The 13,178-nt window shown below is 42.3% G+C and overlaps 1 protein-coding gene across 3 annotated transcripts in view; it reads right to left on the reverse strand.

The window, feature by feature from the left end:
* PTCH1 (patched 1) overlaps nucleotides 1-13,178 on the reverse strand; it is an 81,565-nt gene that overhangs the window by 13,318 nt on the left and 55,069 nt on the right. For all 3 annotated transcript variants that reach the window (XM_006867639.1, XM_006867638.1, XM_006867637.1), the window contains exons 16-19: nucleotides 8,236-8,378; nucleotides 6,000-6,183; nucleotides 4,052-4,332; nucleotides 2,042-2,179 (exon numbers count right to left, since the gene is read on the reverse strand). In XM_006867639.1, coding sequence (XP_006867701.1) covers nucleotides 2,042-2,179; nucleotides 4,052-4,332; nucleotides 6,000-6,183; nucleotides 8,236-8,378 — 746 coding nt within the window. The remainder of the gene's footprint in view (nucleotides 1-2,041; nucleotides 2,180-4,051; nucleotides 4,333-5,999; nucleotides 6,184-8,235; nucleotides 8,379-13,178) is intronic.

Here is a 13,178-nt window from a genome sequence, read left to right on the forward strand (position 1 = left end):
TGTCTTAAATTGGAAACTGGGTGCCAGATACTTATGAGGTGAGAATTTTTGTCATGTATTCAAACTTGCAGGACATCTTGAATTTTAGCCCATTCTATAGAGGTGTATGGACATATCCATGTCTCCTTCACATTTCTAAAGCACTTCTAGGTCCAGAATGCTGCTGAAACCAAATGGAAACACTACCAAGCCAGATCAGGTATATCGCAGATAGTTGTTTTAATGGTCTGACGCAGGACCATTTACACCCTGCCTGGTCCTTCAGTGGGACTCCAGTAGGGAGGGCTGAGCCTCACAGGAGTTTTCTCTTTGCATGAAAGTTTAGGCTGTAACCCTAGGGTCGTGCATTTTACCCTTACAGAAAAAAATAAAGGGCTACAATACACTGCAGGGTGTAATCCCATCCCTGATCTACCCAGTGTGCACACAGGAATGATTCTTCTCCTTTACAGGTGAATACATAAAACTATACAAAAGTTTGCTACAAGTCTTTATATTTTTCTCTATAAGAAGTACTTGGCTAAGACAGACTTCACTTATACATTTACTGTATCAATTGGGAAAAGATATCAAGGCCAATTTAGTTCTCAATTTACCATGGGATGACAGCATCAAGATGGTTTGGAACCATACTACTTTGTGCTGTATTTGGACAATGAGGTCATGAGGGTCAAGCTGTGTTTATCCTATCACACACAACTTAGACATTACTGAAACATATCATGCTGACAGGAACACATTGCTATCTTAAGTCTTCAACTAACTTATTCCATATTTTACAAACCTTGTAAGAGCAACAATTGCTTACTTCAAACAGAATTTAAGACTATTGCATCCTATATGCAGATAATGCTCTTGATGAAGACTAACAGCACCAAGCAAGGGTCTCCACTCACAAAATAAAACTGGCTCAAGAGTGGATCATCAAATTCCTTAAATTCAAGGAGCCAGACCTTAGATGTGTAGTTAGCATTTCCAGTGTGAAAAATCTATTCTAGCTACCTACACACACACACACACACACACACACACACACAAACAAAAAAGTGGTTGGCATTGTTATCAGATTGACTTACAGATTCATTCTCAAGCAGTGTGCAATTTTTTTTCCCTTTTTAGCGAAAGGATATTAGAATCATGTGTTTTCTAAGCTCTAGGCATGGGGGTACTTTTTAAAAATGTGTACTTCCTTCTCTCAGCCCAATGAGGGAAAATACTTTGAGCAGGTTTAAATTTAAAGGGTTGTGTTTCCACGGTATCAAGTTGTGAATATGCACTGCCATGAAGCTTTAGAGTATGGAAATGACGTTACATTTTCAACTATGTGGAGCTCAAAAAATTATCTACACAATTACATATACATGATGATAAATGTATCTAATGGACTTGTTCTAGAATGGAAGGGAATAGTCTGAAGCTTAACTTCCTTCAACAAACATTCTCCTATTGGAAACAACACTAGTTCTCTTACTTTCTGCTGTATTGAACTTGGAGGCTGAAGGAGCCGGGTGGGCTTCTGAGAAAAGACAGCTCTTCAAGGATGAGCATCTATACTTTTGATCATAGTCCTGAAGGTGTGGTATTGGCTACCAGCTAGCCTCCTCAAGTATGCCATCCGTACCAGACCTGGGATGTGTTCTCATTTTACCCCCACTGTGCTAATGTTTAAAAAACTGTCATGTAACCACACATACCATCTATTTCCGGAACAAATGTGACAACTTTAGAACCTAGTGACATGAATGATACACTCAACACTAAGTCCTTCCTGGTTTACTTCCTCCCAGCTGCTGACAGGGTCCAGCAACTTTCCCTCCCACGACCTTCTCCTTAGTTTCCCCAGAGGGGAAGGAATTCAGAAAACATTCAGTCCCTCTCAGGGATACCTGTTTCTGACACCTTTATACTGTGACCTGCGTTAAGAGTATTCCTTGAAATGGAAAAAAATAAAATTAAATTAAATGGTTCTCACATGGAGACTAAAAGACCTACAAGAAATGTTATTTTCTCATACAGATTTTGCTTAAAATGCTTCCCATACCAAAGCAACGTGGACAGTGAATTCCACTCCAATGCCAACGGATGCAATCAAGATGACCACGGGTACAGCACTCAGCTTGATTCCAATGAGGCCCATCATGCCAAAGAGCTCAACCGTCATCAAAGCTAGGACCATGACCTGTAATAACACACAGCAATCAGTCATGGGGAGCATGACCCTGGGTGCTGAGAACAAGCAAGGGTGTTAAAGTACTAACAGGGTCCCCTTGAGGATCAAGAGTGGAGAAATGCCTGTGACTCAAAGAGAAGGGACGCACTGATTTACTGTGACTTTGGATAACTGTCCTTATTCCCAATGTATCTTTTCCCTATGGAGAATGGAGGCTTTGAGACAGCCAGTTTATAAGGCTTCAGAAAGAGTAAGTAAATAAAGCAATGTTCAGTGTCCTAAGGTAAATTGCTTTTCCAATGCATCTGCTGTAGAAACCAATTAAAAAAAATTTTTTTTTGATTACTTTCATCACTAAAAAAACAAACCGCAATTGCTATTGAGTCACATTGAACATTTATGTCATAGTGTTTTCAATGGCTAACTTTTCAGAAGTAGACTGCCAGACCTTTCTTCTGAGGAACACCTGGGTATATTCACCACCAACCTTCCATTTGGCAGACATGTGCATTAACCATTTGTAACACTCAGAAACTCTGGAGTGGTCAATTAAGAATTACATACACATGAAGTCATTGCTAGACAGGACTTTAATATAGTTTAAAACAAGATACTTCCTTCTGCTTCAATCTTAACCATGAGGGGAACCATCCTTCAACTCATCAGAGAATTGAAACTTAGAAATTTTTGGTTGCTCCACACTCCATCCTAAAGAAAGCTGATAGGACAGGGTGAATGAAAGTTCTTTTAAGTAAAAACAGTTTGCTTTGGTTTGGAGAGCCCACCGGCCTCGTGATGCTGACTTGGCAGCAGGTTGAGCAGGGAGGAAGGGGGATGCAGTCATCAGCTGGTACGTGTCAGATTACAAAGATCTCCTCACTTTGAAGAAATGGTGGGGATCAGGGTGGACAAAGCAAACAGTTAAATGCAAGGAAAAGCTTTTCTGTGCCTTTCATCTTCCTGTAACAATTTGTGGGGAGATGGAAAGAAAATCTGTGAGGTAGATTTTGGAGTTCTTGGGCCAAAGGGGAGAAAACTACAAATAAAACACTAAACTTTGGAAGTATATATAGAAAAAGACAGTGTGATAGAAGTCTCCCTTCTTTTATTTATTTTTTTATAAAATAAGCTAATGAAAGATAAACAACATCAATTGCTTAAGTACCATGAAAACTCCTGTAGACTAAACATTTACCTTTTAACATACCTGCTGCACACAGACTTACAGTACAGAAACAAGACCTGGTCTATGTTTTTATAATTTTGGCATTTGAAGGCTATACCATAGTTCATGGAATTTAAACATTGCTGTATGATTTTATAGACTTTCCATGAAACTTACTTCAAATCTGAGAGTATTCAAGAGGAAGGATACAAACCCCTCCGCCCCACTTAATAGTATAAGGTTATAATTTTCTCCAGGAGTAAGCACCATTTTTTCCACATACTACTGTCCTGACTTCTCCCTCTAGTTAAATACAGGAGAGTCTTCTAGATATTAGGTCTGGGATTAAGTCACAAAATTACACCTTTGAATTAAAAAACTAAAAACAAAACAAAACAAAAAACTCCAACATAAACAACTAGCTGTGCTTTTAGTGTTTCCATGCTCAGCACTGTTAGAGCAAGTGTGTTTACAAAGCTCTCCTATCCTCACACAGAAATGGTAAAGCCGCATGACATGGGACCCCAGATTAAGGCCATTAAAAGCTCTACCTTAACCATAAACCTCACCACCTCAAGTAGAATAAATATATTATAGATGATGCAATCTAGACCCTCCTCCTCCAGAGGCCCAGACATAAACAACACGTCCCGGCTGCAGAAAGAGCTATGCTGAAAGGAATGTGACTTCCACAAAGACCCTTATAATCAACTCACAATGATCCCAGCAGTCCAGGGGTTCAGGAGGAAGACGGCGCACACAAGGAAAGTGCAGGCCAACACCACACTGATGGACAACAGGAGCCAGTGGCGAAGTCCGATGTATTGCTCCCAGAAGAGAAAAGGGTAGCCATTGGGGTAGCTGGAGACCCCCAGACTGGTGTAGTTGTTGCAGATGGTCCTGACTTTTTCAATCGCTTCCACAAAGTCTGAGGTGTCACGCAAGCCGTTGAGGTAGAAAGGGAACTGAGCATATTCAATGGGTTCTGCTGCTGGGACTGCATCAAGAAGGTGACAGGGGGGAAGGCCTGCTGTTAAAAAGAGTCTTGCAACACTCAGGCATTCAAGTATGTGATACTAGGGTCAGGTGCTAGTGACACGTGGTTCCTTTACATGTGTCAGAGTAGAACTCTGCTCCATAGGGTTTGCAATGGCTGATTTTTTGCAAGTAGATTACCAGATCTTTCAACCATCTCTGGGTGGACTTAAACTGCCAATCATTTGGTCCCTAGTGGAGCACATTAACTGCCATCATGACCCAGGTATGCAACAGCTGTGACAAATTTCCATCGTGAGCTGTACCCGATTTATGTCCAGTTTTACAAATAATGCTCCAGACACTCCGTAATTACAGTGAAAGTTAAACATTTTGCAAGGAAGTGAATTCACTGTTATGCTTCCCCCCACCCCAAATGCAACGGACAAAAGATACCAATGATAGGCTTTGAGTCTTTATAACTTTAATATTTGGTTGAAAACAAACCGAGTAACAATCAGCATTTGATTTTTTTATTGGTGGAGGGGGGGAAGCGGGGAAATCTTGTGATGTGAACATTTTTCAATCTTTGACTTTCATCTTCTAGAAGCAGTCACTCTTTGTAACAGTTCTAAACAACTTAAAAACTAAGTTGTGGGAACCTTTTAAAATTCAGTGGACACAAGTGAAAATACGGAAACCAAATGGTTTTGCTCAATCACTTATGAGAACAGAATAACTTGAAAGTCATGCTTTACTGGGGAAAATGCTTAACTTTCTTATCCTTTTAGTGATCTAACATACTTAAACCTTCCATGCTTCTTTTTTAATGCAATGCTAAGTCTGCAGCAACAGGAGAAGAAATCCTTACACAACAAGCGTTTAGTTACTGCCGTTGTGTGTTCCGACCCTTTGGGGTCATTCAGTTGACTTGCTAAACATGATTTGCCCTATTATAATCTCAACTATAAATTTTCATTAAGACAAGTCTTGGCTGCTTGCCACAAGGCTCTGGGGTTTAGATACAGTGGAACACAACTCGCTTGCTCTCCAACCATGTTTACAAAAGGACCCGTCTCCTTTCTCACGTCTTCCCTGGCCCAATATCCAAACTATAAACTACAAATATTGCTAACGGAATTGCAAATGAGATGCACAGAGAATTACCTTTCAAACTTCGGGCTGGGAAGGGAAGGGAAGGGAAAGGAAGAGGACACTGCTGTATACAGACTTTTGTGCTTTGCTTTAAACAGTTCTGACAGAGTACAGGTGCTCAATGGCTTATGGGAATGACCCAACTTGCCAAAAATCCCTTCAACGCCAGAGTTGACAAAGTTAAGATAAACATCTAATCCCCGGCGATAAAACTTTGTGATGGTAAAATAACACTCAACCTGGAGTCTTCCCCAGCCTTCACATGGAACAGCTGGCATTAAAGAGCAATGCCTGACGAACTCCTTCTCCTTAAAGCTCCAGGAGGAAATTAGAGACCCTTATTTCTCAAAGTGATAGAGCAAGGGGTTGTATTCCATTACACATCCTCACCTGTCTCCCGAAGTTTTAAACTAAAAGAAACATATTGTTCTGTTTATACTTTTGAACCCTGGAGAGTGTCAATGGGCGGTTTACTGGAGAACAGAGTGTGGCAACTCCGTGTGCTCCCAAGCTGGTGGATAGAGGGCTACTTACTTCGCAGCCTGGTTTCTGGCATGTAGTCAGCTTTGTCGTGGACCCATTCAGGCCGGTGGGGACGGATGTTGGCCTGGGAGGCGGCATAAGCAACAGGGTCGTTGCTGACCCAAGCGGTAAGGTAGATGTAGAAAGCGCTTGGATTAATGATGCCATCTGCATCCACCAGACGCTGTTTAGTCAACTGCAAAAGGGGAAGAACAGAGGCCTTTCAGAATCAGTCCAGGGGGAGTGGGGGACACACTCTTGCCTAGAGAGAAGCAGCAGAGCTTTTTACCAGCATTTATAACAAAGAGGAGAATGCCCACTGTTGGAAAGTGCAGTAAATCCCATCGGCACACCGTTGATTCTTTCAAATTGCACTTATCAGTGGAGATGCCATAATTGGTGTGTTTATAACAAACAGTCCTGCAGATGGCCTGGGAATTGAGTGAACCAATTAAATTTGAATGCTAAAAAACTGTCTGCAGCCAAGGCGGAGAATGAACAATCTGGAGAAACATATTTATAGGAGGGGAAGGGGGAAAAAAAACCTGGCAAGAATCCCCATACACGTCTGTGTGCAGTTAACCTCTGTTGTTAACACTGAACGAAATGCCACCCAGTAAATGGAGAGCTATAAAAATAAAACAACATCTGTATAAATTTTGCTAACACTTGCCTCCTCTGACCTGCGTATTCAAAAAATGCCCATCGCCAGAAAGTGGAAGAGACTGGTGCACAACCATGGCCACTCCAGAAATTTTAGTTCTGAGAGAGATCATGTGGTCATATCATGTGTGCTACATCCTGTGCGTGGCCCAAATGCACACCCTTCTAAAGAGGGCCTTGCCTTGTGAACTTTGCTTAGAGAAGAAAAAAAATTGGGATATATATATATGTATAATATAATATATATATACACACACACACACGCATATTTTCTGTTTATTTTACATTCAGGCTTGGCTCCAAAAGCTTTTGGTCATTTTTAACAAAATGAAAAATACCAGTGACAGCAGTTAATAGAGAAAGAGCAAAGGAAGAAAGGGCAGAGAGGAGAGTGAGTGAACTCGATTTCAGGGGTCTGGATTCAATTAATCCACAGGATATGTAACAACTGTGTTGTCTTCAAGCCGTCTTTGGAATTACATAGTACAGCTCATGGCCCCGTGGATGCAGCACACTGCTCCCTCCCAGGCAGAGGAATCTGGTCCATGATGGACCTGAGCCCTACATTTCAACCCAGCTCCCTGAGCATCACCCGCTATCTTCCGGACTGACTCCTCTGCCCACAGCTTGTCAAAACTGACAACCTCAGTGCTATAAAGCACCGCGTTTCACACTCCGTAGTAACTCTGAACAGTGTACTGTGTAAACCTGTCACCTTTCATGCCAGCAAAAGAGGGGAGACAATAAACAGATCCGGGGAGAAGATTAGCATGATGGGTTTCTGCCTGAAGGTGAAGCAAGGAAGCAACAAAGAGCAGAAGGAATTAGACCTGGAGAAGCCAGTAGTAGTGTGGGATCCAAACATACTCCCAAACATAACCCAAGAATCCAAAGGGATAGCTAGAACCCAAGTGTCACAATGAAAAGGGTTGGAAAACGATTACCAAATAGAAATAGTTCGTATTTCCTGGGGTGGCAGGGCATCTAGATTGGTTAGTCTACTCAGAGTCCAGGGATCTATATTTCCTTTGGCTTTATCCATTACAGACCAATTTTCCTCGACACCTTGGGCCAGGGTAACACAGGCATCAAATGCCACAAAAAGGATGAAGCCTTGCACCCTTCCAGTAACTTCCCAATTTCCATCTATCCACCCCAAATGACTGCTAAGCAACAATCCCATCTTTCCTAGTTTGAATACAAGCAAATCAACAGACAGATGTCACAGAATTTGAAAGAGAATAGGAAAAGCTTTCACTGTCTGAACCACATTTTATTCTGACAATTGCCTGGAGGTCACTGACAAACTTGTCTCTACTTGATAGGGAAACTGAGGCTCACTCAATTGCTTTAGTCACACTATCAGCTAGTGAGGAGATAAAGTAGAGCCAAATGTCTGCCAATGTTCTTTCAACTAGCCTCTAATGCTTCCCTTAACACAGATGGGTTAGTCTATTCAGAGTCTAAGCCTAAATTAAAACCCACTGTCTTCAATATGGTGCCCCTCTTCCAGCCCCCCCGCCCCCCCCCACTCTGCTTGTCCTCATCCTCTGAACCCCCCTGTGTGGTGGAGCAGTGAGAATACCTGACTGATGTCGATGGGTTTATCACGGCTGCCGGTTTGCACCAGGAGTTTGTAGGCAAGGACCCCATCATCTGATCCGTTTTTGTAATTGTTGGGCATGATTTTCCCTGTCTCCCAGTCACTGTCAAATGCATCCTGGAGTCCTAGGAAAGGCAAATGTGTGCAATACATTATAATTCATAACCGAAATCCTTCTGGTCCTAATGAGGTGGGGCCGAGGACCCAAATCCTCCGTATTCTACCCTCTGCATCAAATGATGCTATTTCAGTTTTCATGAATGAACTGCAGGTTGCTACTGATCATTGCTCAAAGGAGTGGGGGTATATTTATTTCTAGGAAAAAATGGACATACATCATCTTCAACAACACACCAAAAAAACCAAAAAAAACTTCCCTTCTTTTATCTTATGACTAGTCCAAAAGAAAGCAAGGCAGACAGAGAGTGCACCAGCTGAGCAGCTCCATGGGCTGAGGAAGACACACAGCACGCTCATTAACCGTTTTCATGCCAGTATAGGCTGCTAAGCCAAGGGTTCTTGAGTACAACCAGAAATTTTACTCAGATGGGGGAAAACACATTCAAACTTTTAACTTCAAACAGCAACTCAGCTGCTTCTCGAGCCCAGGGTGAGTGAACACGATTCTGTGAATTTGTTCCATCTGTTCAACTTGTGGAGCTAATACAAGCTGTGGGATCTGCTGCCAGGTTGTGTAAAGATCACAGCCAACACGTATTCACTCGCCACTGCTCTCTTCCTCTTGAGCACCCTTCCTCGGGAGAGGGTGTGGAGGCGCAGGGAAGGGATGGATACTGTGTGTGCCTGTGTGCTCACCGGGAAATACCTCACAGGCTCAATTTGGAGCCGATTGAGAACAGGAAGCCACAGGCCAATACAAGGAGGCTCTGTGAGAACAGATGACAAACCACAAGCCCAGGGAGGGGAAGGAAAAGAGCTTTCTAGGCTTGGGGGATGGGCGAGCCTATGAGCCCACCACACACAGCTGCTTTTGGCCTCTGTAATCAAAACCATCATTACAGACCTGATGGTTTGGTTACAGCTGTAAAGAGATAAGCATGTTGGAAGAGAAAACATGGCCTCAGTGACCCGGCCTTAGGGTCTGAGCAGTTGCTGGTTTGCACACTCTTCTGACACCCCTCCCCTGCTCCTCCCCAGCCACCTCCCAAGTAGAATTACCAAACCCCAGCCGCTTAGGACACCACATCTTTTTTAAAAAAGCTGGACCATGCATGGGCTAGACATGTCCATGAGAAGGGAGAAGGGTTTATTTCATTTCAGGACATGACTTCAAAGACCAAGAAAGAAAAAGGGAAGACGTAATCTGGTTATGTTAGGGTGCTCAGAATCTGTAAGCTCTTGGGGTCTGAGGTGGGGGAGGGGAAAGCACAGTCCCCTTTCTTTCTCGCTCACACTTTGTTTTAAACTAAACCCTCCTTCTGACATTGTGTGGGCATTGTTTTTCTATGAACAATTTGGGATGAGGGCTGGGTGAAAGAAGGGCCAATTACAGGGTGAGCAGAGAGAAGAGGTGAGGAGGAGAGAGACCACCAAGGACGGCTGAGTCCTGAACTCCCAGACAAACTGCTTTTCATAGCGAGACACGCAAACAAGCGGTATTGAACAGATGTTATTTTATTACCTAAAGTCTTTTTTTTTTTTTTTTTTTTTTCCCCCCCCTTTGGGGGAAAAAAAAAAAAAAAAGCTGGAGAAGAAAAATAGCAGCACCCCCTACCCAGAAAAAAGGAGGTGGCCTGGTCTGTTTTCCTTATCATAATAGAACTTTCATCACTGGTATAGGTTCTTAAAAAACACTTTCCCTCTGGGCCTAGTCATCCTGAAGAACAGCTCACACTTGATGAACACTAGGCTTTCCTAGGCATTTATGTGGATTATCCTTTGTTTAAGGATCATAACCTTGTGAGATAGTCCTATTACTAATACTGCTCCCACTTCACAGATGAGGAAACTGAGGCCTGCAAAGGTTAAGTAACCTCAAGGAGGTCGCCTAACACTGTGGAGCTAAGCTTTGAAGCTAGGCAGCCAGTGAGCAGAGCTGGCCACTCACTATGCCATTCATTCTGCTACACTGCCCTCAACTCCATGGGCTGAAAGAATGAGTAACATGCGCAGAACTAGCTCAGGTACCAATGATACCTGGTGGCGAGCAGTTGGGGGGTGGGGTCCCAAAAAACTTGAGTGTAATTTTAAAGATATATATACACTATGACTTTTGGGGTACCCTAGTAGTCCTGGTGTAGGGTGAACACTGGACTGCTAACCCCAAGGTAGGCGTTCAAACCCAACAGGATTGCTGTGAGTCAGAGCAAATTCGATGACACTGAACAACAGTAACAGTGTGAAAGAAAGGAAGAAAGACCAAATTTGCAGAAAATGTCAACCCTAATGATAAATAAGTTCAAACTCATCGACACTGTCAGCAACTTCACGCCATTCACTTTGCTGGGGTTAATGAGAAGTACTAGCTGCCTTTACAGATGAAGTCTTTTCATAACAAGCACATTTACGGATTACCAAATTCCTCAAGTAACAATGGTCAGTCAAAGGGCCTGCATGATATGCCCTCCTGCATACAGTACAAATAAAAGACATGGAAACTCACTTCCATTGCCCATTGCCTGGTTCTAACATTTTGTATCCCAACACATGCCTACATTTTAGCAAAAACTTTTCTATTGTGAATAACTTACCATTTTTTTCTAGTGAAATATTCTGAACCAAAGATAATAAACTATCTCTAAATTGCAAGTTGTCCTCAGATATGGCCCTCGGAGAAGACAATGTCAGGCTAAGCTGTAGGATTTAGTGTGAAGACCACTGGCACAAGGTGCACAACATGGTTTTCACCTCCTCCTGTGTTTAAAAGTTACACATGGGATAAATTTTGTCACATAGTGCATATTTCTGGGGCCCTGGTGTGGCACTGTAGGATAAGCACTGGACCATAGGTTGGTTTGAACAGCAAGATCAGCAGTTCAAACCCACCAGCCACTCCTCAGAAGCCCTAAACAGAGTCGCTACAAGTCAGAATGGACTCAGCAATAATTAACAACAAAAATAAGAAAAAAGAAAAACTATTGGAATGTTGTTAAAGACCAATAGAATTGAAGACCAATAGAAATATGTGAATTTGAATGGCAATTGTATTAAAAACTAATGATATTATCATCACTCTCACTCTCTCTCACTTACTTTGGAGGAAAGCTGATCGGGAGGATAATTGCCTCAAATTGCAGGAAATACTCAAAGACCAAATCAACCACTCACTAGGCCTGAAAAATACCTAGGCATGGAACAGCAGTAGCATTTGGCCATTATCTGTAGAGTGCTCTCCCGAACACAGGGCCAGCTGGAACCTAACCTTGTAGTGCAAAATGATCTAATGTGGTCTAGGTATGTGAGGCTCATTTAGCCATCAAAACATAATTCAAACCTACGTCTAAAAAAGAATCTCAAGTCTAGCTGCTTTACATCTTTAAGGGTATTAAGCATAGAGATAATACATGTTATTGTTAAATGTCATCAAGTGGATTTAGACTCATAGCAACCCTGTATAAGGATTCTGGAGTTGTAAATCTTTGCTGAAGGTCAAAGCTTCATGTGTCTCACAACAACAAGCTGGTGAGCTTGAACCACTAACCTTGTGATTGGCACTCCAATGATTATCCTCTAGAACCACTGTGCTGCCAGAGATAATATATAATACTCCATAAAATACTTGATCTCTGCACTGCCTGTGTTACTGGTAAGGGCTGTAGAGTTAGTTCAGACCCATAGCAACCCATGTATAGGGTTTCAGAGGAGCGGCTGGTGGCTTGAACTGCCAACCTTGTGGTCTAAACTGTCCTTGTAGTCTAGCGCATTATCCTGTAGCACCACACCAGGACTCCTAGAGTTATACAATACCTCTTTGCCCCCTCCCCCAGCTCTGCCCACCATGCCACAATGAGCAGCCCAAGGGAAAGACTAATGCCACTGGAGTACTTTCTATAGTCACCCTCCACTGCGCAGATGCTGGCAGCTTTGCTGTTGTTGTTGTTGTTGTATAGTGCTGCTGAGTCAGTGCCAACTCATAGCGAGTTCAAGCTCACCAGGGAGTGGCTGGTGAGCTTGAACTACTGAACTTGTGGTTTACATCGACCTTGCAGTCCAGTGCACTCATCTGCAGTGTCACGCCAGGACTCCAGCTTTGTGGCAAGTGATTTACAGGCCTTTGGTCAAGGGGTGGGGGCGGGGGACAACTGTCTGGTCATTGTTTGAAAAGCCCTCCTTTAAAAAACTACTATACCAAATAAAACCTGAAGCAAATTTAATCTCATGGACATGTTAAAAAAAATAGCATTCAAGTAATATTATTCTTTTTACCTTCCTCCCAAATAAAATCCAAATCTTGTGTACATGTATGAACAAAATTCTTCTAACACAAGTCAACACCGCAGACTATATGGAATGATTTCCAGTGAAACTCAAATTGTTCACCATTTCCTACACACTCCCAGGGAAACCGGCTGCTTAATCTTTACATACAAGTGTGCTGACTTCAGACCAAAACAGGCACTTAAATCTGTGTTTAAATAAGCCTAATTAAGTGGGAAATTAAGACAATCATTTGTATAACTTCAGCCAAAAACTTTGGGGGACATAATTATTTGGGTATTTCAGTAAAAGCATTTTTGCTTAACTTGTCTGGATCATTATCTTGATTGTCCACTTCACTTTGCGTGTGTCAACACAGAATAAATGAACAGCTGCTCTTAGAATCACTGAATACATTCATATTCAGTCAGTAAACAGGAAAAAAAGTTTAGACTACTTTTGTTCCCCTCCAGTGTGTGTGTGTGGGGAATGATTTAAAAAAAGGGCATTTTAAGGCAGAATTATATTATTTATAAAACAGGATAGGT

The sequence above is a fragment of the Chrysochloris asiatica genome, unplaced genomic scaffold (assembly GCF_000296735.1).
Source record: "Chrysochloris asiatica unplaced genomic scaffold, ChrAsi1.0 scaffold00107, whole genome shotgun sequence".
In the NCBI taxonomy this organism is placed as follows: domain Eukaryota; kingdom Metazoa; phylum Chordata; class Mammalia; order Afrosoricida; family Chrysochloridae; genus Chrysochloris; species Chrysochloris asiatica.